At 54.8% G+C, this 24,712-nt stretch overlaps 1 protein-coding gene across 1 annotated transcript in view; it reads right to left on the reverse strand.

The window, feature by feature from the left end:
• The window catches only part of COL27A1 (collagen type XXVII alpha 1 chain), a 157,880-nt gene that overhangs the window by 36,672 nt on the left and 96,496 nt on the right, over positions 1-24,712 (reverse strand). Inside the window, exons 28-40 of the mRNA XM_037739202.1 lie at positions 23,921-23,974; positions 21,955-22,008; positions 21,665-21,718; positions 17,395-17,448; positions 11,936-11,989; positions 11,398-11,442; positions 11,256-11,300; positions 10,905-10,958; positions 9,452-9,505; positions 8,514-8,567; positions 6,954-7,007; positions 4,382-4,435; positions 1,334-1,462 (exon numbers count right to left, since the gene is read on the reverse strand). Coding sequence (XP_037595130.1) covers positions 1,334-1,462; positions 4,382-4,435; positions 6,954-7,007; positions 8,514-8,567; positions 9,452-9,505; positions 10,905-10,958; positions 11,256-11,300; positions 11,398-11,442; positions 11,936-11,989; positions 17,395-17,448; positions 21,665-21,718; positions 21,955-22,008; positions 23,921-23,974 — 759 coding nt within the window. The remainder of the gene's footprint in view (positions 1-1,333; positions 1,463-4,381; positions 4,436-6,953; positions 7,008-8,513; positions 8,568-9,451; positions 9,506-10,904; positions 10,959-11,255; positions 11,301-11,397; positions 11,443-11,935; positions 11,990-17,394; positions 17,449-21,664; positions 21,719-21,954; positions 22,009-23,920; positions 23,975-24,712) is intronic.

Here is a 24,712-nt window from a genome sequence, read left to right on the forward strand (position 1 = left end):
TATGAAGCTGAACTCTTTTTTCTTTTCTTTTTTTTTTTTTTGAGACAGTCTCGCTCTCTCTCCCAGGTTGGAGTGCAGTGGCGCCATCATAGCCCACTGCAGCCTCGACCTCCTGGGCTCAAGCAATCCTCCCACCTCAGCCTCCCAAAGTGCTGGGATGACAGGTGTGAGCCATTGCACCTAGCTGAAAGAAATTTTCATCAAGAAAGAAAATTCACCCAATTCTCCCTCTCGGAGCCACTCTTTCCATTTTTCTGAGTTGCATTTTCAATCCTTGATGACACAAAAACAGTGAATACTAATAATAAATGGTAGGTAACAATTTGGATGGTATGTACCAGGCTCAGGGCAGTGAAGCCACTGTCCCCAGGCAATGTATCAGGCCCGAGTGTTCAGGATACCCTTAGTGAGCAGTAAACTAAGCTCTAAAGGCACAATCCCACTGGACTGCTGGTCTCCATCTTTGTAATGGTTACTGCTTTGCTCTATGGTGAACGGGCCCTCCCACTGCTCTGGGCTCTGCACGGCGATCATTCTTATTGGCTGCAGAATACTTTCTCTGGGGAGCAGATGGAGCTAACATTTAAATAGCACTAACCATGTCAGGACCATATTCTGGGTTCTTTAACATCTATTAACTGACTTAATCTCTCCAGAAGCTTTCCAAGGCTGGTCCTCTTTTAGTCCCATTTTACAGATGAGGAAACTGAGGCAGGGCTAAATCAAGTCATCTGGCTCAAAGGCCCACAGCTTGCTAGCGGTGGAGCTGGACTTTGAAGCAGGAGCCTGAGGATGCCGTCTTTACAGTAATAGGGCTGTAACCAAGGTCTTCTCAGGACCTTGGGCCTTTGGGGCATCTAGGTTATTTCCTTGGAAAGCCAGCCCTTGACATGGGCTTTTTTTTTGAGACAGATTTCATTCTGTCACCCTTGCTGGAGTGCAGTGGCATGATCTCAGATCACTGCAATCTCTGCCTCCCATGTTCAAGCGATTCTCTGGCTTTGGCCTCCCTGCTAACTGGGATTACAGGTACACACCACAATGCCTGGCTTATTTTTGTACTTTTAGTAGAGACAGGGCTTCACCATGTTGGCTAGGGTGGTCTCAAACTCCTGAACTCAGGTGATCCACCCACCTCGGCTTCCCAAAGTAATGAGATTACAGGCGTGAGCTACCATGCCCGGCCGGCATGGGCTTTTTATGGTTTTGAAGCAACCAGCGTCGCTCTAAACCTGCCTTATCTCATTGCAGCAATCTTTGTATACTCCTAGGGAGACTGGTGGGGTTCCAGGATGGGGCGGGCAGGATTCCAGGATGGGGCATGGGCTGTCACCCTCATCACCGTGAGCAGAGCTGGTGTGAGGAGTGCCGCATGGGCAGGGACGCCGCCCCTCAGAAGGTCGCCTCCATCGGGGCTGCCAGGCCTAGGGCCCGTGGTCAGTCTGCACTGGCTTAGCTGTGACTGCTCAGGGAGACCCATGGGACAGGACATGAAGTCACAGGTACGATGAAGGGATGGGCGGGGGGAGCAGGCTTGGAAAACATCGTGTGTCTACCAGTTTTGTCCTCCGGTGCCAAGCTTTACGAGGGACTCATAAACTGGTGTGCGTCCAGAGGAGAGAGTACAGGAAGCGGAGGACATGAAGCTGGAGCCTGGGGCTTGGCCTGGCACAGGAGAGAGGCTTGACAGAGTGACTCATTCTCGCTCATTGCTGCAACCTAGGCCTGCGGGGGCCTGGGTGCCGGGGCAGGAGATGGGTGTGAGGGAGTTGCTGGGGCAGTTTCTAGCTCAGTCGGGCAGATTTTCCAAGGGAGCGGTCCAGAGATGGCACAGATAAAGGCAGGAGACTCCGAGCTGAGGTGCAGGCCAGTGCAGAGCAGATCTGGGCACGAGGCTCTTCTCTCAGGTCCCTTCCTGCTGAGTCTCAGCTTCTAAGCACAGCCTGGCATGAAGACAGGGGCTGGCCCGGATGACTCTCCTGCAGACTCCCCTGGCCCTGGGATTCCATTTCTGGCTTGTGGTCCTGGCCACCTGTTCTCCTAACTCTCAGAGGCAGGCAGCCTGCACCAGGTGGCTGGTCGGGTTTTCAGCAAAGGGCTCTCACCTGGGCTCTGCATAAGACCACACTCCAGGGACTAACCGGACCTCTGGGGTGCACGTCCTTGGGAATCCCATACAGAACAGGCTCTGGGGGTTCCTGGAGATGCCCCAAATCCTCAGCCATCTGCCAATGCTCAGAAGAGCCTTGCAAGTTGCCTTGCGTAACCCTCTCCATTTACAGATGGGAAAACTGAGGTGCAGAGCGAGGCAAAGACTCCCTAATACCACAGACTAAGTCAGTGCAGTGTGAACCTGGGGTTCTGGCTCCTTCTGATTCCAAGGTTCTCTGCTCAGGGGACGATGCCTCCCTCATCCCTGGGGTTATGCTGCCTAAGTTCACATCTTGCTACCGTTCCTGAATAGCTGTGTGACCCTGAACAAAGTTTTTTTCATTTGTAAAATAAGGATCAAAGGATTACTGCAAGGATTGAAAGAGATAAACCATGTAAATAGCTTAGCAGCATGTCTGGCACATGAGAGCTGGATAAAAGCTAACTGTTATTGGTCACTGCCACCATCGCCACCATCAGCTAGACATCAGCAAAGAGATCACGGGCACAAAAGCACTCTATAAAGTGCTGTGCATATTCAAGATACAGTTTTCGCCATGAGGTGATTCCTAGAGAAACACCTTAAGAAAACGGGTATCTCCTGGAATTCATGTAGACGGAGGACGATGCCACGCATCTGAGCACATGGACTCAGGTAGAACTGGCTTTGAAGGGAGGGAAAGAGGACGACGCCAGGGCCAAGAAGCCATGAAAGGTGGAGGGAGAAGACTGGGAGGCACCCAGTCTGGAAGACCCCCTCCCACCCCGCTTGGTGTGCATTCCAAGAAAGGTGGCTGCCCAGAGTGGAGTGAGAAGGCTGCTGCTTTGTGCCTCAGTTTCCTCATCTGCCTAGTGGGATGGTAATGTATCAAGCTTGGGAGAGTTGCTGGGAAGAGTAATTATTAAATGGGTTAATTCACGCAAAGTGCTTCGAGTGGGTGGCACGGGGAAAGTGCCCAAAGCACTTTAGCCATGACCTTCATCAGCATCACCACCCAGTGCAGTGGGCACTGGCAAAGGATGTGGCAGGGCTGTCAAATGCTCCGGGTCTTGGGACCTGCCTACGCCCTGGGATGCTTCAGGGTTGGGGGTGAGGAGGCAGGCAGATGATAGGCAGGGGGCGCTCTCGGTCTTGCAAGAAAACATGAGGAGTCAGCAGGGGCCGGTCACCAAGGCACCCTGGGGGGCTGTGGGGAGGGGACGCTGAGGGTGGGTGGAGGCCTGGGGATGGGGAAATTGAGGTTCAGGGGGCTGCTTCTCCAAGGTCACCTGGAGAGTAGGTGGGTTGGAGGGGGTTCCCTGATGTGGCCCTTGGGACCCTGGGCCAGGGAGCTGACTTGCATGGGGTGACTGGCCAGCCCCGGGGAAAGCCCACCTGTGGAGTCAGAGTGGGGCCCAGGACGGAGGCCAGGGACTGGCCTGGCTGGAGCTGGGTCTGGAGAGACAGAGGGCGGTACCTGCCTCCCGCCCGCAGTTCAGGTGAGCTCAGGTGCCTCTTCAGGCTCCTGACATTGGTGGTTCTGAGGGAGCAGCAGGGTGGGGTTGGGCCAGCAGGCTTTGGCCCCTGTGAGCTGTGGGTTTGAATTTTGGATCCTCACTCACAGCCATGGGTCCTGAATATATCTCTGCCTTCCTCTGAGCCTCAGCCTTTTTGCCTTTAGAATGGGTGCACGGTACAGCAGAGCGAGCAGAGGCTTTGGAGCCAAACAGGCCCAGATCCGGGTCTTAGATGTGCCAATTGCTTGCTGTGTGTCCTTGGGCAAGTTGCTTGACTGCTCTGAGTCTCAGTTTCCTCATCTAAAGACAGAACTTCCACTGTTGTCTGGATCAAGCTGATAAAGGGCTTAGCGTTGTACCTGGTATGCATGTGACTAGTCCTCCCTAAGTTGTGGCTCATAAGGCAATGGTGGTGATTATTATTTTCCTGATCTTCCAGGATATTTGCAAGATAACAGAGATCAAAGGCCCTGGCTCTGGGCCTGGCACAGTGCCAGTGCTCAGGAATCGCCCTTAGCCAACAGAAGCTGATGTTTTAACAGGCAGTGCAGCGGGCAGGGTGGGAGATGACCATTGGACACTGCTGACCCTTCCCCACCCTGCTCTTAATGGGAGCTGGAGGTCTCATATCAGATCTCTATGGGAACACAGTGCTTCTGGGAGGACTTAGGCCTTAGATGGGAAAGCAATTCCCTGCCAGGGTCCCCAGGCCCTCCCCTAAAAGGGCACTTACCTTCAGCCCATCAGGCCCCATGGGGCCACTGTCACCCTCCAGGCCTGGCTCTCCCTGGAAAGGGTAATGGAGAAAGAGGAGGAGATGTTACTGGGAGGAGGCCCCAGTGTGCGTTTCCTTTCTCACCACCCCCTCAGTGGGGCAGGACCCTGACCCACGGATCTCCAGGCAGTGGGACTCTAGAGGCCCAGACACACAGTAGGTGCACAGTAGCCAGGGGCTGAATTAGCAAATGAGCAGGAGGGTTGAGGTGCCCACCCTCAGCTCTCCAGAAAGGGGGAGCGGACCCCCAGGCTACTAACAGCTCCCTCCGCGGGGCAGTGTGGGGTGCGGGCTACACGAGGTCATGAATTTAGAAGGTGCCTGTCACGGATTGGTCCTGGACATCATGTCTAGGCTGAGTGGCTGGGCTGAGGAGGTGGCGTGGCCTAGTAGTCAAAGACAGGCTTTGGCTGGGCGCGGTGGCTCACGCCTGTAATCCCAGCACTTTGGGAGGCCGAGGCGGGTGGATCACGAGGTCAAGAGATTGAGACCATCCTGGTCAACATGGTGAAACCCCGTCTCTACTGAAAATACAAAAAAAAATTAGCTGGGCATGGTGGTGCGTGCCTGTAATCCCAGCTACTCAGGAGGCTGAGGCAGGAGAATTGCCTGAACCCACGAGGTGGAGGTTGCGGTGAGCCGAGATCGCGCCATTGCACTCCAGCCTGGGTAACAAGAGCGAAACTCCATCTCCAAAAAAAAAAAAAAAAAAAAAAAAAAAGACAGGCTTTGACATCAGCCAGACATCAGTGTCATTCATTTCTCAGTTTCTCATTCACTGGCTGTTTGACCACAAGCAAACTACTCAGCTCTCACGGGCATCTGTTTTTTCCTCTGAAAAATGGGGCTGACACCGCTTCCTTCAAGGGTTGCTGTAAGGCGCGGTGTAAGTGTCCCACACACGGCAGCCGTGTGCAGTATTACCACTGGAGCTGGAGTAAGCCTGCAGAAGTCCTCAGTGGAATCCCATTTCTCCGAAGAGGAAAGGGAGGCCAATCTTTAGACTTCCTTGCTAGCAAGCTTGGGAATGACAGCAAGACACTGAGTCCCTGGCCTGCCCTCAACCAGGCTTGCCCTTCCAGCTCCAGAGATGCCCCCAGACAACTGAGTTCTCTAAATGGCCATCCGATTAAATTTGGGTATCTCTCTGCTTTTAGAATTCATCCCTGTTCAGAGTCTGAGCTGGAAAGGGCCTCAGGGACCATCAGATGCAGGATGGCAACAACGTGCCAACTGGGCAGTCTGTGCTCCTCTGGCACCCATGGTGGTATCACTTATCAGCCTGCCGAAATGCAAGCTCCAGAGATGGGCCTCTGTTACCTCACTGCTGTGCTCCTTCTGCCTCGAGAAAAGGGCATGACATAGTGGGCACAGGATGCGTGCTCATCATTCTCTTTCCTACCGAGCCTTGACCCAACCTCAGGATCCTTCTTTTTTTTGAGAGGGAGTCTCGTTCTGTCACCCAGGCTGGAGTGCAGTGGCATGATCTGAGCTCACTGCAACCTCCAATTACCAGGTTCAAGCTATTCTCCTGCCTCAGGGTCCCAAGTGGCTGGTTTTATAGCCGCACACCACTACGCCCAGCTATATATTTTTTTATTTTTAGTAGAGACAGGGTTTCGCCATGTTGGCCAGGCTGGTCTCGAACTCCTGACCTCAACTGATCTACCTGCCTTGGCTTCCCAAAGTGCTGGGATTACAGTCATGAGCCACCATGCCCAAGCTTAGGATCCTTCTTAACATAGGCCCCCAAGGAGACTCTACTGATCAGTCTTTATGGACACACAAGACTTGCCAGCTCAGGCCTCCAAGCTCCACGCTCATCCTCTCTCCCCCCATGGCCGCCCTCTTACATTCTAGGTCTTAATTTTGTGCCGTAACCTTTGGGCCACGGGTAATACGAGGCACTGGGAAAAAGAAAAGTTGAGAAACAGAAAGATTTGGGCTGGGGTCCTAGAGGCCCTGTGACCTGAGACCCACACTAACTTCCTCTCCCTTTGCGCCCCACCTGTCCCCCCTGCAAAGTGCAACGGGACACCTGCTCTGTATCCTCACAGTGCCCCTGGGGTCTAGATTCAGGCTAGTCGGGTTCTTAGGGTGAGACAAGCCTGGTGCGTTTCTTTTGGAAAAGGGAAGACAGCTCTCTGTGGAGCAGTTTTTGGGGATACCATGTTGTGTTTTTCCATGGAAGTGCTGGGGGTCAAATAAGTTTGAAGACCCTGAATTAATCCCAAAGAAACCAATTTCTTGACTGCAGGCCTTCTCAGAGCCTTGAAAATGCTGCTGTTAATGTGTAAGAGGGAACACTGAACAGGCAGTGGGCCTCAAATATTTTGACCACAAAACGCCTTTCTCTTCACTGTGGAAACGCTGGCTTACCAAGAGAGACTGGCAAGGCTGCAGAGGCTCATGGTCTATTTCTATAACTGGGGAAACTGAGGCTCGGGGAGATTGAGAAAAGCCCTTCTCTTCCCCCCTGCACCCACACCCCCTGGGGGCTTTCAGGGAAAATAAATTTGCTTCAACTTACCCGTTGCCCAATGAGGCCCTGCTCCCCAGGGGTGCCCAGGGGTCCAAGGTCACCCTAGAAGAAGCCAAACAAAAGTCCATGGGGGCGGGTAGGGCCAGCCCCAGCCCACACCACCCCTTCCTGTTTCCACCAGCTCTGACTTAGGGTGGGGGAGAAGGCGCTGGGGAATGCCCTTCTTCCCAGGGACCACAGAGAAATCGTGAAACACCAACCAGAGCTCGCATTCCAAGCAAGCCTCGGCCACGGGCTTCTTCTCCCATGCCGGGACAGAAGGACCATTACCACCACCACCACCACCATCTTATTCATAACGAACTGTGCTGTTCTGAGGACTTTTTTTTTTTTTTTTTTTTTTGAAACAAGGTCTCATTCTGTCGCCCTGGCTGGAGTGCAGTGGGGTAATCACAGCTCACTGCAGCCTGAATGTCCCAGGCTCAAGGGACACTCCCATGCCAGGCAGATTTGTAAATTTTTTGTAGGGGGAGTCTTGCTATGTTGTCCAGGCTGAGGCCATCAGTTTTTATATGAACATATTTGACTTTCAAGACAACCCTGCAAAGAAAGGTATTCTTTGAGAGGTGAAGAATCGGAGGCACTGGGGGAGTTCAGGAAGGAGCCCAAGCTCTCACGAGACTAGGCAGTGACTGATTCAGGACCGGAACCCCGGGCAGCCTGGCTCCAAGAGCCTTGGATACAGCAATGGCAACTATGTGATTTTTATCTTCCTTGAGAGACTTCTTGAAGAGAAACCCAAATGAAGAAGAAGCCCTAAATGAGCCAGAATACATGTCACGTGTCCCCCGCTTAAAGGCCCTGAAAGGGTCTTTCTCACTGGAGAATTTTCAAGCTATGCATCGTAGGCATCCCTGGTGTCTAGGGGCACAGAGGAGGGCAGAGCTCTGAGCCCCCAGCCCTGCTCCAATGGAAACAATCCCACTTCCATCAGTTTTCTATGTGGGGTGGTTTTCTTCATTGGTATTTGAACAAAGGATTTTGGAACTAGGCCAAGTCTGAGCGCCCTAGGCCTGGTCCAATTCTCTCTCTGAGTGACAGGGAGACTTAGGCACAGAAGGGGGTGATTGGCCTGAAGTCTCACAGCCCCTCTGGGGCTCCCCTGGGCCCTGCCTCAGCAATGTCCATGGGCCAGCCAGCATCACTCATCAGCACTGGGGCCTCCCAGGGGAACAGGGTCCTCTTCCAACAGCAGAATAAGGAGGGGCTCTCCTCAGAGCCCAGGTATCAATGGGCACCTGTTTCTTAGCAGGTAATGAGCAGCACTGGCGCTGACATGCAGATGGTATCGCATGAGGCCAGGAGGTGCAGCCACCCCAGATGGAGGCAGGGGCAGGTGTCCCAAAAAGCCCATTGCCTGGCAGTGGGCACGGGAGGGGCTTCACACTCCACTGTGGCCACGACCAGGCCCCATGCCCCAGCCAGGAGCACAGAGAACCCATTATCCCAGCCACAAGAAGGGCCCATTTCGCTTCTGTAGACAGGACATGGCCGCCAGCTGGGAGCTGGTTTCAACAGTCACTTTTCTCTTCTTTCATCCTGCTTCACCTTCATCCCGGCTTCCCCAGGAAGGCCTGGTTCTCCCACTGCACCCGGCGGCCCCTGCAAGAAAATGCCATTGGTCCTTCCTAGAGCAAGAGCTGCCCCCTGGTTGTAAGCAAGAGGGTAACAGGCCCAGAGAGGGCAAGAGATGCGTCCAAGGTCACACAGCACAAGAGATGCAGAGGTGGGAGTAGCCTGCAGCTTCTTGGAGCTTGGAGCTAGAACTAGGGGGTGGGGGGTGGGTCCGGGCTGGCTGAGCTTCGGGACTACCCAGAGGCTTCTAGGTCCTTCTCATGTCCCAGGAGTGTGGTTTACCACACTAGGAGCCCCTTGGCAAGCACAGGGAGGAAAATTTCATGATTCACATAAAGACAGGGGAGGAAGCCAATGGATGCTGTGTTTAGGGCCAAGTGATTCTAACCCTTCTCTCCGCAGCCGACGCAGCATGAAGCGGTCGGAAAGCGGCCCTCAGTTATCACCATGAGCATGGCTGCAGCCCTCGCATAAACTCTGGGGCTGGTTTTTCCCTCCAGATAAGGCAGGGTATCTGAGCTCCTTCCAAATTCCTTGCCACATGACCCTTGGGGGCTGGATCGACAGACAAACCTCCTTGCTGGACCAAGTCCCAGCAAGGTCAAGGTTGGGAAGCATCACTGCTTCCAATGATGCCCAAAGAGGCAATGCCAACCCCCACAAGGGTCCTGGCACTGCTGCGTGCCACCCAATGCCCTTGGACTAGGAACCCAACTCCTCATCCTATGCCACCAGGATGGATCTACCCTGTCTGCCAGGGCGTCCACCCTTCTCTGCAGTACACGGCCCATGGCCATCTCCCTGGGCCAGGACAGGGAAATGGCAGAAAGAGATCCCTGGGGAGGAGGGCAGGGAAGGGCTGATACATCCCCAGTGGCATCATGGGACATATAAGGGTCTCTCACACTCACCTTGGGTCCCATCTCTCCTGGAGGCCCAGTTGGCCCCTGGTGTCCCTGAGGGCCCTGGAAGAGACAGACAGACACACAGACAGTTGGGAGAAGCCAGCCTGGGCCCTCTTTGGGATCTGGAGGGGTGAGTGAGGGAGCTGACCCCCAGACACAGGGACTCTGAAGCACACCTCCAGTCTGCCCCAGCCAAACCGAGGGTGCTGGTGTCTGCAGCCCCGTCTTCACCACTGGTACCTGTCATACTTCCTCCAACACAACTGCAAACTCTCCTACTCACCCACCTAGAGCCCAGGGGGCCCTCCCTGCTCAGAAACCTCCTAGCTCGGGAGTCTTGCTCGTCTGTTGCCACTGCCTGGAGTGGCCTTCCACCTCGGAGCCATATCTGGAAACCCCAGCCCCAGCCAACCCACTGCTCTAAAGGGTGACTCCTCGGGCCTCAAGATGTGGGAGTGCAGCAGCGACCTTGGGGATGGGTGTCCTGTCCTCCCCTGCCCCATGTGGCCGTCATCCTCCCAAGCCTGGAGATCCTGTCCTCTCCCCGCCATCTCTAGTAGTACTACTCTCAGCCTCCTCATGGGGCTCCCCAACTGTCCCCCCACACCTGTCCTTCCAGAGACATCTTCTGGAGGGCAAGCTGATCGCCTTTTCTGCCTCAAGCCCTTCCATGTCTCCTGTTGCCCTTGGGACAAAAAGCACACTCCCCCTGTGGTCTTGGGTGACTGGTGCCTGCTGATCCTTCCCACCCTTTCTGAGGTCCCACTTTCTACTCCAGTCATGCTGGACTCTGCAGTTCCCCCTCAGCTTGTTCATTTACTCTTTTTTTTGTTTTTTGAGAAGGACTCTTGCTCTGTTGCCCAGGCTGCAGTGCAGTGGCGCGATCTTGGCTCACTGCAACCTCCACCCAGCAAGCAATTCTCGTGCCTAAGCCTTCCAAGTGGCTGGGACTACAGGCACGCGACACCACACTCAGCAAATTTACTTTTGTGTGTTTTTAGTAGAGACGAGGTTTCACCATGTTGACCAGGATGGTCTCCATCAATCTACTCACCTCGTGATCTGCCTGCCTCAGCCTCCCAAAGTGCTGGGATTACAGGCGTGACCCAACGCGCCCGGCCTCGTTCACTTTTATCTCCCCTCCCTCCCTCCTTCCTTCTGCCTTTCACTGCGCCAAGCACTCCCTATACATTTTTGCATTTTTATCTTCACAACAGCATGGCAAGATAGAGACAATCCCCCCATTTTCCTGGCAAGAAAACAGGCTGGAGGCCCAGGGAGCTGAGCCTCCAATCCAGAGCTCCCTGGCTTAGTGCTCGCCACCAACCCCAAGCCCTGGTGCATCGGGGGTTAGAGGCCAGGCCTGGTCCCTCTCAACCCTTCTCCTTAACTGACCACCTGGCCCACACCCCCAGCTGCAAGCAGCAAAGAGGCAAAAGGGGGAAGGAAGGGCTCTTACCGGTTCTCCTGGGAGGCCCTTGGTGCCCGGGGGGCCTGAGGGACCCGGGATGCCCTGCAGAGACAAGGCAAAGGTGACCTTAGGCCTTCCATGGTCTTCTCTGCCCGGCCTTGACCTCAAGCAAGCCGTCCTAGTGTATTGGGTCCCCCCACCACACCGGGTGACAGATGGGAAGGCTGAGACCCAAAGAAGAGGGAGCGTGCTGAAAGGGCTTCAGTGCAGGGCGGGTGGGCAACCAGAGCCTTCGGGGTTTCCACAGAAGGACAGGAACTTGGTTAAAGTGGTTCTTATCCCCCTGTCCCTGTGACCAAAAGCCCCACGCAGAGGATGTAAAGAACTGGTGCTACTTACAGGAAAGCCTCGCGAGCCCAAGTGGCCTCGCTCACCAGCCACACCCTGGAAGAACATGTGGGGGTCATTAGAGGCTCAGGTCACAAAGCAGGGAGCAGGGTGGAGGCCTGCAGCTGGCCTGCTTGGCCTTGGCCTGACATACCTGCTGTCCAGGCTGGCCCGGTCTGCCCTGGGGTCCTGGAGAGCCCTGTAGGAAGCAGAGCACATGAAGGTGGGAGCGGGTGCTTGGGAGGACCCTCCCCCAAAAAGGGACCCCTCCACATGGGAGACAAAGGGAACCCATGAGGCCGCAGAGGCCGCCCCCTCTCCACTGAGCAGATGCAAAAACTAAGGCCTGGCAAGGGGAGTGGCTTGCCATTGTCACCAGCTGCTCCGGGTGGAGAACCAAGGACCCCTTCCTAGGGATGGGGCTGTCAGTGGCCTGGTGGGGCTTGGAGTCTGGGGAAAGGGTCAGAGGACGTGTGTGATCTCCCTCCTCCTTTCTGGCTTTCTCTTTACTGGGCCGGCAGTCGGGGGTCGGGAGGAATGGAAGGGCCAAGCTCTCATTAAGAGTCCTGCAGCCTCCGTGGGGCTCCCTTCGTTGTTCCTAAGGGGCGTGGTTCTGAGGAGGTCTGAGCCTTGTGTCTGAATCCTGACCCAGTGTGGGAGGAGTGAGGAGGGCAGGTCCTGGGGGGCGGTACCTTCAGGCCCCGGGACCCTTGCTCCCCAGCTGGTCCGTCCGGTCCTCGGGGGCCCTGGAACAGGAACAAGGGACTAGCACACTGGACAGCAGGGGTCTCCCTCGGGCCAAGAACCAGGAGGGCGGGGCTGCCCAGAGCCTGGGGCCTTCCCCTGCACAAGCCCCGCCCCCTCCTCCTCCCACTTCCCACACACTCCCGCCGAGGTGGTCACCCTCGGGCAGCGGCTGCAGACCGCTCTACAGAGGCCGCAGCATGAGGGGACTCAGCTAGAGTCCGAAACTTCCAGAAAGGGGACTGGGGCACAAATGGCCCTGTTCAGAGATACCTTGGGGGTCACCCAGCCAATCCATTTCACAGACGTGGAGACTGAGGGCCGCAATTGAGATACACGTGGCCACGTCCCCACAGCCAACTCTTCAGACTCTGCTGCCACGTGCCCTTCCCAAAGCACACACAGGGCAGAAACAGGTGTGTGGGACACAGCCCTTGGGGGAAACTGACAGAGCAGGACCTGGCAAGAACCTTCATGTCCTTCCCAGATGTGCAGAGCAGCCCTGTCTCTAGCCACACGAACTAGGAATGCAGCCCAGCTCACAGACGAAGACCCACTGCGAGGCGGGGGCAGGAACAGGGCAGGAGTGTGTATGAGGGGGTGAGAGTCTGGCTGCTGCTCACTGGATCCCTGGGCTCAGGCCTGACCCCTGGCACAGGAGGCTCGGTCCTTGGTTGCTGGGAGACCCCAGGGGCAGGTGGAGTCCACCCCCTATCCCCACTGCACAAATGAGGACACCAAGGCATGGCCAAGGGAAGTGACTTAGCCAAGGTCCCTAACACATTAGCTGCTGTCGTCCCCCATGTGGGCTCCACCCACTGCCCACGTGTGTCCCCTCCAGGGGCACTCCCACAGAGACACACATGGTCTGGGGTCTCCTGGAAAAGAGCCTTGGGAAACAGAATGGGCTGTGTTCTCTAGGGGGTCTCAAGAGGTTTGTGTTGGGGGGACAGGAGTGTCCTGTGGAGGAGGCTGCCCATCCCAGCTCAGGAGCCCAGGGGACCAGCCTGCAATATTCCCCCAGATAAAAGGAACTGGGGAAGTGTCTGGGTGCGGGAGGATGGGGAATGAGAAAACTAAATGAAGAAAAATCATTGAAAAATCGAACAAGGAAATTTTCAGTGGATAATGGGCCAACAAAGTGAAAATTCCACTTCTCAGCTGCCTGGAGCTCCCAAGGCTTCCCCACACTGCAGCCTTAAAAAGCACCCTACTGATCAAATAATCCTGGAACAGGGGCCACCGACAAGACCAGGGGCTCAGCTAGGAGATGCTGTTCTCAGCATCTCCAAGCCCAGCCTGGGTCCCATGGTGGGGTCCAGCCCTAGCATAGGACTGTTCAGGAAATGTGTCTGGGGACAAGTGACTGCTCCTCACTGAGACTCAGTTTCTTTTTTCTGAAATGGGCACAAGAAATATCTCCCTCAAGACAGGAGGCCATACCCACAGGTGGCTGAGTGCCTGGCATGCAGAAAGTGCTTAATAATGGCTAGTTCCATCCCCACCAGGATCTGCTGGAGGAGGTGGCAGGCTACCCAGAGGCAGGGACACTGGGGTGGCTTGGTGAGTCTGGAGTCAGTCCCTTCCTTGGGCAGTTTATATTATGCTGTGCAAAACCCGTTGAGAGTTTTCAGAGATTCAAGCTGAGGTTGGATGAAGTCCTAAACAAGCCGTCTCTAGCACGCATTATGGGGCTCGGGTACCAGCCCTAGTTCTGTTGCTGGTTTGCTGTGTGACCCAGAAAAGCCCTGTCTCTTCTCTGGGCCTCAGCCTTAGGCTCTTATGGACACTGTCACACCACGTTGTTAGACTTAACACCCACGATTCATGGGCACAGGCCTGGCACAGCTGGAGCCACAAGGGGAGGGGGCATCCTAGGTCATGGGAGCTGCAACAGGGGCTGAACTGAAGGCAAATCTCTGAGTCTTCCTAAAAGATGACCTCTGGCCTCTGGGCTCTGTCTGTCACTGAGACACACACCTCCCTGGACAGGGATAGCTCTGGAAGGGGAGTGGAAGCCCAGAGGTGTTGCTTGGCCTGAAGCCCACAGCACTTGTTTATCCCAAGAATCCAAGGCTTTCTGGGAGAAAGGTTAAGTAATCTGATGACAACAGCAGAGCAGCAGCAGCCACCGCAGTCGCAGTGAAGCTCTTATCCTCCTTTTACACAGAAAGAAAGGCTCAGGATGGAGGTGAACTTGCCTGTGGTCACACAGCTAGGAAGTGGAGGAGCCAGAACTTGAGACCAAGTCAGCTAGACATCCGTTTTCTTCACCACTACCTGTCACTGTTTGTCAGAAAGGGAGTGAGCTCCCCATCAGCAGGGGTATACAGGTCGGGGCCCAGAGGAACCTGCCAGGAAGCCCACACACTGGGGCGTGGTGTTGGAGAAGACAAGGTTTAAAATCCCTCTTATCTGGGAGAACTCACTATCCCAGCAGAGCACCAGGGATAGCACCGGGAGAAGCTGGCCTGGCTTAAGAGAGAGGAGGAGGCAGTAGTGGGGCCACCAGCCACCCTGTCTCCCCAGCTCCACAGGGCAGGGAGAGGGGCAAGGGCAGCTGGACACTCTAACCCCTGCTCGAGCCACTCAACAGTTCATCCTGCAGGTCCCCAGTGTCCTGTTGCCTCCTTCCCTAAATGAACCCAGGCAGGCCCACGGCCCCCACGCCTGCTGGAGGGAAGCCTGGGTTCTATCAGAGCCACATGTCTGCTCTCCTGTATCCGCTCCCAGAGGAAGATGTTTGCAGGCACAGTGGGGGCTGCCCTCCAGCAGGCCTGGGGTCAGGCTTGGCGGGGAGGAGCTACTGCCTGGGAGAGATGACCTGGCCAATCACAGCTCTTGTGAAAAAAGGCAGAGGAACCAGCAGGAATGGGCACACACCATCATGTGCTGTGCTGTCGTCCTGCAGCAGGTTCGAGGTGCTTATGAAGGGACTGAATCCCCACGGCCAGCCCACCAGCTTGGTTCTGTGGCTGACCCACTTTACCGAGGGAGAAGTAAAGCCTCAGGAGGGGAAATCATTTCCAAGATCCAAGATCCAAGATCCAAGAGGAGGAGCGTGGATTCAGGCAAAGTCTGCTAAGCTCTGGCACCCACCAGCAGGGGCAGAGTGGGCCTGAGGCACTGCAATCTTGGAGTCCTTACAACCCCCTCGGAAGGAGGAATTAATGTCTCCCACCTGAGCAGGTGGGAGAAAGGCTCTAAGAGGCTAGGAGACCGGCCTGGGGTTCCACAGCTGGGAACTGGGGGTGCTGAGACTTGCCACTAGGCCCATCTGACTGCAGAGTCCTTGCTCTTTTCACTGGGGCCTGTGGGCCCAGGTTCTAGTCGGTATCCTCACCAACAGAGGATGAGCACCTCCCTTGCCCCTGGCCACAAACACTCAGCGCTCATTCTTCCTCGGGTGGGCAGTGGGGTGGGCAGCAGGGCCGGTCCTACACACAGGCAGGGAAGCAGGCAAGGCCTTGCAGACCTCCAGGCCCATTCCTCATGGCACATACGGGTAAACTGAGGCACAGAGCCACAAGGCCTTGCTAAGGGCACAGGGCAAACCAGGAGCTGATCAGGACTTGCCCAGAATCAACCTCTGTCACAGGCACAGTGGGTGCCTCTCTGGGTTCCCCACCCTCAGTCACCACATCGGGAGGTGGCCAAGCGCAGCAGTTCGGCAGGAGACCGACCCAGGGGGCCGATCTCATAGGTTGTGCATTCCTCACAAACCCAGCGGGGAGAGGAACTCATGTTCCTGATGCTCCCCTCTCAGCCCAGGAGACTTTGATGTGGTTGGAAGCCTGGGTTTCCTTAAGCAGGGATGCATTCTTCAAGCCACTGCTGGGAAGCGGTGGTGGGGATGTCTGGGGGGAGCCCAGTGAGTTGAGGGGCCTGAGCCTCGCATCTGAGGCAGGGCAGGGGGCCTGAGCCCACGCAGCCCACCCTCCAGGGAATCCAGCTTCCTGGGGCCAGAGGGGACGTACAGAGGATCTGGATGGAGCCTGGCTGCCCTGAAGCCAAGGCCCGCTTGAAGAGACCCAGAGGACATGGGCACCGGAGGGACCCTGCCGGGTCAGAGGAATGCCTCTTAATCTTCCCTCTCCCAGGCTGGCTGCTCAGGCCATCTGGTTTGTGGGAAATTTTAAAACCATTTGAAATCCAGCCAAGAGGAGAATAATAATCACAGATCCCCTGTATGGAGCTTGGATATCAGGCCTGGGCTGATACTACCTGGTCCGTCATACTTCCTCTTTACAATCAGGCTGCACGGCCCCACGCCTATATACCTAATTATGGCAGACCATCCTGTCAGCCCTCCCTGTGTGATTAAAAATGAGGCTGAATTAGGTATGCAAATAAGCCAGATTCCCTGGGTTCAAATCCCCGCTCTGCCACTTTTTAGCTGTGCAACTTGAGGCAAGTGACTTAACTTCTCTGTGCCTCTCTGGGAGTGGAGTGGAGGCTCAGAGGTGTTGAGACGTTGGCCTGAATCACAAAGCAACTTGTTTATCCCAGGAATCAAAGGCTTTCTAGGAGAAAGGTTAAGTAATCTAATACTAAAAATATAATAAAAATAAAATGGGCATGAGAGTAGCACCTACGTGGCAGGGCTGAGGATTAAACAAATTAATGTGTGTGACAGACAGTGTCTGGCAGAGTGTAAGTGCTGGCGATTACTCCCTGCGACTCAGGACAGCCCTTGTTTAACACCCTCTGCAGCCTCCCACTGCCCCTAGAGTATAGCCGCGTTTTTTGAGGCCATGTCTCGCTTGGTGCCTGCTAAGTTTTGGCCCCATCCCTCTCCCTCGCCCCTCTGTTGATCCTGGGGATCCCTAAGCACCCAACTCCTGTCTCACCTTCGGGCTTTCCCCTGCCCGTCCCCTGCTGGGAAGCTGGCATCAGCTCAGGCACTGCCCTCTCCTAACGTCCTTCCTTAGTAGCCTGCCGAGCTAGGGTCCTCCTCTGGGCTTCCAGTCTGCCGGTGTCCCCTCGGTCTGTGTGCTGATGACCCTCCACTGTATCACCTGTGTCTGCCAACTGATTTGATTCACTTGTTGGCTGGCTCACCAGGGCAGGCAGGGGTCACGTCTGTTCTGTTCACCATAGTATCTGCAGAGCCTCCCACAGTGGCTGGCACACAGGAGGTGCTAAATAAGTGCTGGTTAAATAAATGAATGAAAAGGAGCTGGTACCAGAGCCCAACGGCAAGGCTCAGAAATGAATTGGAAGGAAGGGTGGGGTCCCATCCCCAGAGCCAGGCCCAAGGTGAGCCTGGAACCTTGCCTCGTGCTGCAAAAGTCATAGATCCCAGAGCTGGGTGGGGACAGAGACTGGGCAGTCTCTGGCAGGTGGCCCTGTTCCAAATGTGCTCCCTCCCACCAGCATCAGCCCCCAGGAGCTGGGCCCAACTTACCCAGCGTCCCTTTGCTCCCCTCATACCTGGTGGGCCTCGAGATCCTGGAGGACCCTGGGAAGAGGAGAAAGAGTTTAGAGAGAGCCCTTTTCAGGAAGTGAGAGCAACATGGGGGGCCGGAAGTGTGGGGCGAAGCTTGAAGGCCTGCTGCCCTCAGATGGGCATGTTCAGAAGCTGCCTGAGCCTGGCGGCCTCCACATGGGAGGAGAGGGCACCTGGCTCATTGGGGAAGGCAGCTGGCAAGCCACATTTCCTGGGAATTGGGGAGAAGGCTCCCTACGTGACGTTTTCTTCTCTTTTTCCTCAAAATCAGCAATGAGAAGATACGATGCCATGCATTCATTCACTCATTCATTCATTCTTCATTGAGATAGGATCTGGTTCTGTGGCCCAGGCTGGAGTGCAGAGCCTTGAGTTCTGGGGCTCAAGCGATCCCCTGCCTCGGCCTTGCTACGTAGTTAGTATCGCTGGCATGCACCATTATGCCCAACAAGTTTTCTTATTTTTATGGAGACAAGGTCTCACTATATTGCCCAGGCTGATCTCAAACTCCTAGGCTCAAGTGATCCTCCTGCCTCAGCTTCCCAAAGTGCTGGGATTACGGGTGTGAGCCACTGCATCCAGCCTACAATGACAAGGACGACAAAAGGTTTCCTCAAATCCTCGTCTCTTTTTTTCTTCCCCATCAGAAAGGAGAATCTGGTGACCCAAGTTCTGTCCCTTGCCTCTGTCTTGACACCCAATAATTTCCTGAATATTTCCCCCAGGGAAGAAGGGGAGGAAGAACCTAGAACACAGGCCTGGGATGGGCTTGGGAGGCAGAGGGAGCAGAGTGGGAGAGGATCGAGAAGGAGAGAAGGACGGGGGAGGCCCGGGCAGAGAAGGGGGTGGGGTGGCATGAGAGGGGAGCAAGGCCCGGCCCCAAGCAGATGCCCAGCCATCTCGGTTTCAATGAACAGACGACAAGAGGAGCAAGAGAGGCAGGGCCAGAGGGTGAGGAACCAGGGCCTGTTTAGTTCCTGAATCCTCGGCACCTGGCCTGGCACCGATGCATGACAGGCACTGAGGAATCTTTTGAATGGACAAGGAGCACACGAACTGAAGAGGGCGAGGGTGGGAAGGGAGGAAACGCAGGAGAAGATGGGAAGCAGGCCACCCCTCTGCCCTGTCTCCCCCACCTCCACCCGGATTCCAGACCCCGCTTGATAGACCTCAAACAGCCACTTCCTCCACCGGCCAGCCAAGACCCTCTGCCAGCTGCAGGAGCCTCCCAGCTTCTCGCAGCGATTCTCGGGCTGGGTGTGCTCCCTTTGCAAGGCAGAGCCAGCCTTGTTCCTCCTCTGAATACCAGGGAGAGGCCCAGCCCCATTTGGGGCCTCAGAATGAACTCTTGACATTCCCATTTCCCTCTCCCCATGGCTTTGAGGGGTGTGAACCCTGCAGCTATCACCCAGCAGACCCTCTGACAGCTGCTGCGGAGGGTGGATGTGAGGGGCTGGGCCCCAGGCTGACCCTTCATCAGCAGAGCAGGCAGGGTGTGGACCAGGGCTTGGCCCCATAAAAGGCAGATCTGACTCCCGGATGGTGGAGAACACAAAGACTGGGTGAGAATGGGCCATTTTATAGAGTGATCTCAGAGCTCAGAAGGCATGCAATGCTCCGCTGGGAAGTTTCCGGAGCCAAGTCTTTACATCAAGGCATAGCGTGCTCCGAAGAGCAGGCTGTAGCGCTGGAGAACCCGGGCTCAAGTGCCAGCTGTGCTGCTTACTAATTGTGCCATCTTAGGCAAGTTACTTCGACTCATTGGGCCTCAGTTTTGTCATCTATACAATGAGGATAGAAGAGTCTTACCTCCTAGAGTTTCTAGAAGATGAAGTGACAAAGTCCTCAGGAAAAGGTAGCTACCTGCCTGCTCTTACAAGGCAGGAGGCGGTGAGAACTGAATGCTAGACCCAACTCTGGCTACTGGGTGACCCTGGGCAGGTCCCAGAGCCTCACCCCACCCCCAATAATGGGGATGATAATCTTGACGGGTCTCAATGTGCTATAGGACAATATGGAGGTGAAAGTGATTGAAAAAGTGGGAAAATGCCAATCAGGTGTGAACAACATCACCAGAAACGTCACTTTTCATGGTAGCTGTCTTTCTAATAATTGTGGCAATTATTAATTATAATCTCTAACAAATAGTTATTACCATTCATGAAGCGCATAGTTCTGCAGGAGGGTTGCAAAGCACTCCTTCAATGCACAGTGCCATCCCTCACGACGATCTCACACTGAGGGTGGCATCATGCTGACTTACAGATGGGGAAACTGAGGCTCAGGGAGACTATGAATGTTGCCAACAATCCTGCAGCTGGCAAGCTGGGAAGTCGGAATTTCACCCCCATATATCTGGTTCTGAAGGTGCTTTTCTGGGCCTCTGTGCTATCCAGCTTCCCCAGTGTCACTGGGAGCAGCTGTCTGGCTATAAGAAACCCCAAGAGATCCAAGGGACCAGCCCCATATCACAGCAGGGGCCACGGTATCCCACTCTCCCCGTGTTCCTGAAGCCCACCTTAGACTGGGCTCCCAGCCCTGAGCCCTGGTCTTGGCTGAAGCAAGTGCCCTTCCCCAGTTTCCATCCTCCATCGGCAGAAACTGAGGGACCTGAGGAAGCTCTACCTGCTCCAAGTGAGAGCAGCGCCCCACCCCCCACACATCACCTTGAGGAGAGAAGGGGCTCCCGAACTTGAGTGCTCCTGGCTGTACCCTCCCCCAGCTCTCCCAGCCTCTCCCACCACTCTCTGCCTTGGGAGCCTCAGGAATATGCCTGCTTCCTCCGTCGTCATGAGAAACCCAGGCCTCTGAGCACCTTCAGCCCGGTTTGTCCAGCATTTCCCATCTTCGTGTCTGCTTCTTCCATAGCAGACATCACTTACTGGGTTCTATGTACCCACTCCCCACACCAGACTACCCGTTCCAAAGGAAGGGCCCATTTTCTGCCTTTCTTGCTGCCATATCCCCAGCTCCTGGGACTGCCAAAACCCCATCTCTACTAAAGCCACAAAAATTAGCTGGTTGTGGTGGAACACGCCTGTGATCCCAGCTACACGAGAATCTCTCGAACCCGGGAGGTAGAGGTTGCAGTGAGCTGAGATGGGCCCCTCCCCACAGCTCCCGAAACTGCCCAGGCACTTATCACTCAGACATTACAGAGTGAATCAGTGAATGGACAGAAGCGATAATGCTGCTGGTAACCAAGATGAGCCCAAGGAACAAACACCACTCAGCAATGAGCGTCGGCCCACACTGTCATCCAACCACACGGTGACACTGTCATGACCATGAACAAACACCACTCAGCAATGAGCGTCGGCCCACACTGTCATCCAACCACACAGTCACACTGTCACAACCATGAACAACGGCCCACACTGCCATCCAACCACACGGTCACACTGTCACGACCATGAACAAACACCACGCTGCATGAGCATCGGGGCCCATGCTGCCATCTAACCACACGGTCACACTGTCACGACCATGATTATTTTGTTGTTTTTCAAATGAGCAAAATTCAGGCTCAGAGAAGTTACATGATCTGCCCCAGGAATACAGAGACTGTGTATCTGGGTTTCTATCCAGGTCTGTCTGATTCTGAGGCTGGCGCTCCTAACCCTTATTCTTTTTCTCTTTTCTTTTCTCTATCCCTTCCTTCCTTCCTTCCTTCCTTCCTTTCTTTCTTCCCTCCCTCCCTCCTTCTCTCTTTTCTTTTATTTTTCTTTCTTTTTTCTCTTTCTTCCTTTCTTTCACTCTTTCTTTTCTTTCTTTCTCCCTGCTCCCTTCCTTCCCTTTTCTTCTTTCTCTCTCCTTCTCTCTTTCTTTCCTTCTTTCTTTCCTTTCTCTCTCTCTCTTTCTTGCTTTCTTTCCTTCTTTCTCTTTTTTTTTTGAGACAGGGTCTAGCTCTGTGACCCAGGCTGGAGTGCAGTGGCATGATCTCAGCTCACTGCAACCTCTGCCTCCTGGGTTCAAGTGATTCTCGTGCCTCAGCCTACTGAGTAGCTGGGATTATGAGTGTGCCACCATGCTCAGCTAATTTTTGTATTTTTAGTAGAAATGAGGTTTCGCCACGTTGGTCAGGCTGGTCTTGAACTCCTGTCCCCAAGTGATCTGCCCGCCTTGGCTTCCCAAAGTGCTGAGATTACAGGTGTGAGCCACCATACCTGGCCGCCTAACCCTTATCTGACAGTGGTTTGAGCTTAGGGAACACGAGAGCGTTGGTTACCTGGGGTCCAGGCTCTCCAGGGGTCCCCATACCACCTGGCATTCCAGGATGACCCTGCCGAGAGAGAAGACAAAGGAGGAATCAGCTGCAGAAGGTGCCCGTTCCTCCTTCAGTCCCGCCTCGGTCTGCTCAGTCCCAAAGCAAAGCCAAGAAGACGGCAGCTAGGCCCAGCGGACAAAGAGGAAGCCAGTCATTCCGAATGTCTGGGGTGTGCGGTTCATGGAGGAGAGCAGAGCTGTCACTCAAGGCTGCAACAGGAGGGAGCAAGAGGATGCAGACTTACTCCTTACCATCGACCCCTTGGGTCCAGGTGCGCCTGGGGGTCCCATCATGCCACGATCACCCTGTGATGGAGACAGCAATGCAGGCAGGTCACGGCTATGGCTGTGGGGTGGCTCTGTGGGAGGCAGGTGCAGAGGGCCATCCAAAAGCTCAAAGAGAAGCAGGGGTTCTCTCAAGGCCTCTAGAGGGTCATGGCCACATCACCCAGGCAGGGACCTGGGATTTTACTCAGAGGAAGCCAAGACCTCTGGCAAGCCCCGGAAGGCCTCAGCATCCTCTGCAGCAGGCCATACAGTGAATTTCCCTCCAAGGATGGTCCTGATTAAGGAAGCGCTAATTACATTGTCCCCTTTGATCCTGGCCCACATCATGTGGTCCTTATTAGGCCTGGCATCTAGGATTGCTGAGGTGGAAACAGCAAAAGAAGGCATTTCTTTCATTCTCTTTACCCCCTGTCCAAACCTAGATGAGATGCTAGAGAATCAGAGACATAACTCATTGCCTCTCAACTGACAGACTGGGCAGAGCTGGCAGTGTAGCAGATGCTCTAGCCAGAAGGTAGGTGCTCTGGGTTTGAATCTTGGCTCTGTTTTTGTGAGACCCTGTTTCTTATATCCAACCAGCCAGCAAATATTTATTGAGTACCTACTATGTGCCCAACACTATCTGCGTGCCAGACTCTGAATATACAATGGTGAGTAGACCTGCTCCCATGAAGCAAAGCACTCAGAGGGTTGTAGGAGACATAGGGCAGTGAGGTTGGGGACCATGGTGTAAGGTGTTATCATTGGGGGACTTGACCCACTTGGGCTCAGAGCTGGTCAGGGAAAGCTTCCCTCAGGAAGTCTCTGTTGACCCAGAAGCTGAAGGATAATTAAGAGTATCTGGACAAAATGGGCGGGGGCAGATGGGAATGGGAAGAGTGGATTTGGCCAAGGGAAGGGCATGGGCAATGGTCTGTAGGTGAGGAGGGACAGGGGTCACTGAGCAACAGCAGGACGCCAGAGTTGGCTTTGATGTTGCGCTGTCATGATGTAAGATGCTACCATGGGAAGAAACAGGGTGAAGGGTACTACTTTTTGCAACTTCTTGTGAGTCTGTCATTATTTCAAAATAAAAAGTGAAATGTACAATTTCAAGATAAAAAGTTGAATTTCAAAGGAGGAGGGAGAAGAGAGGGAGGAGGAGGAGGAGGAGGAGGAGGAAGACAGAGGCCCAAGGGTCTGGGCCACATAGAGTGATAGAGTGACACACGAGAGGAGCCTGCAGAGTTAGGTGGGGCCAGGCTTGGGGGATCCTTCCTCCCTCTGGACCTCAGTTCTTCCATCTATTCAATGGGAATAACATTGGTTCTCCCAGAAGGCCTGCTCTGGGGACTGGATAAACCCACATAAAGGAAGGCAAGTACCTCCAAGGCCCTTGCTGGGAGCTGGGAGCCAATAAGAGGCAGAGCCAATAAGAGCCAATAAGAGTCTCTTAGTGAGCCAAGTGTAACTAACCTTTGGCAGTGAACCTGGTTCAAATCTCAGCACTGCCACTTACTATCTCGGTGACCTTGAGTAAGTCATCTCTCCTATTTGAGCCTCTGTTATCTCATCTAAAACAGAGGCTTAGCGAGGCAAGCTAAGGACATGCTCATGCTTCCTCTTTGTAAAGATGAATCTTTCCCTCCTTGCTCTTGCCCACACCTGGGCAGCACCAGTGGGCAGCCATGAGGAGCCCAGATCACATGCATCTGCTGATTGTTACATAGAAGTCTAACTGTGCTTGAGGCTGATGACAGGAGGGCAGGGACGGACCTCCGAGGAATGCCAGGAAAAGAAGCAATGGCTCTTGGCAAGCTCAGAATGCCAGGTCAGAAGAGAGGGTAGGGGAGGGTAGTCTGCAATCCCCAGGTCGAAGGTCCTCTTCTCCTTTTAAACATTTCAAAATGCAAGCTCTAATTGTGTATCTTTTCCCCTCAACACCACTTACCTTTTCTCCCACAATTCCCGGCTCCCCGACCAGACCAATGAATCCCATGAGTCCCTATGAGACACATTCACGAAAGCAAGAGAAACGATGTGAGATGTGAATCCGGGGACCTGGCCTGCATGCTCCTTCCCCTCCCCTGAAGCTCATCTCCCAGGTATCTCCCGCCCCTGCCCGGTCATCCGGCCGTGGCCACGTGGGGCTGTGCCTGGGAGCGCACTGCCTCTCTCTGGGCACCATCCTGACTTCCCTCACTCCACCAGATGGTTCTGATTTTGAAGCCAAGCAGCGGGGCCACTGCCAACATCCCTGGGAGCGCCACACATTCTTCCCGCACCAAAAGCAGGCTGGGAGGCTGCCACATTTGGAGAGCTGGGGCGGGGGGTGGCCCTTAAGCCGTACTGGGAAGAGGCCATCTGTCCCCATCTTTTGGGGGCTCTGGGGCTATTTCAAAGAGTGAAACAAACCCGCTGGCTGGGAGAGAAATACCGTAACAGCCTCCGCCAAGAGACCTGACTGGCATCGGGGAGGTGGAGCCCTTCTGACTGTCTTCTGAAAGGCCTAGGCCCTTGCCTTTTTCTGAAAGGGTGAACAACCAGACACACACGTGCGACTCCTGCTGCTCTGCTGAACTCTGCTGGGTGACAACTTGCCTGTGGGTTCCACGGGGTTCTTCTAGGTGGCCCCAGCCCTTGCTGTCTCCCTGAGCAGGCAAACACGCACACGTGCAGTGAGGGTGGACAGCCTAGAGGGGTCACCTGGGAAGGCCAATCAATTTCTTGTTCAGGCCCCACC

The sequence above is a fragment of the Cebus imitator genome, unplaced genomic scaffold, assembly GCF_001604975.1.
Source record: "Cebus imitator isolate Cc_AM_T3 unplaced genomic scaffold, Cebus_imitator-1.0 Scaffold64, whole genome shotgun sequence".
Taxonomy (NCBI): Eukaryota; Metazoa; Chordata; class Mammalia; order Primates; family Cebidae; genus Cebus; species Cebus imitator.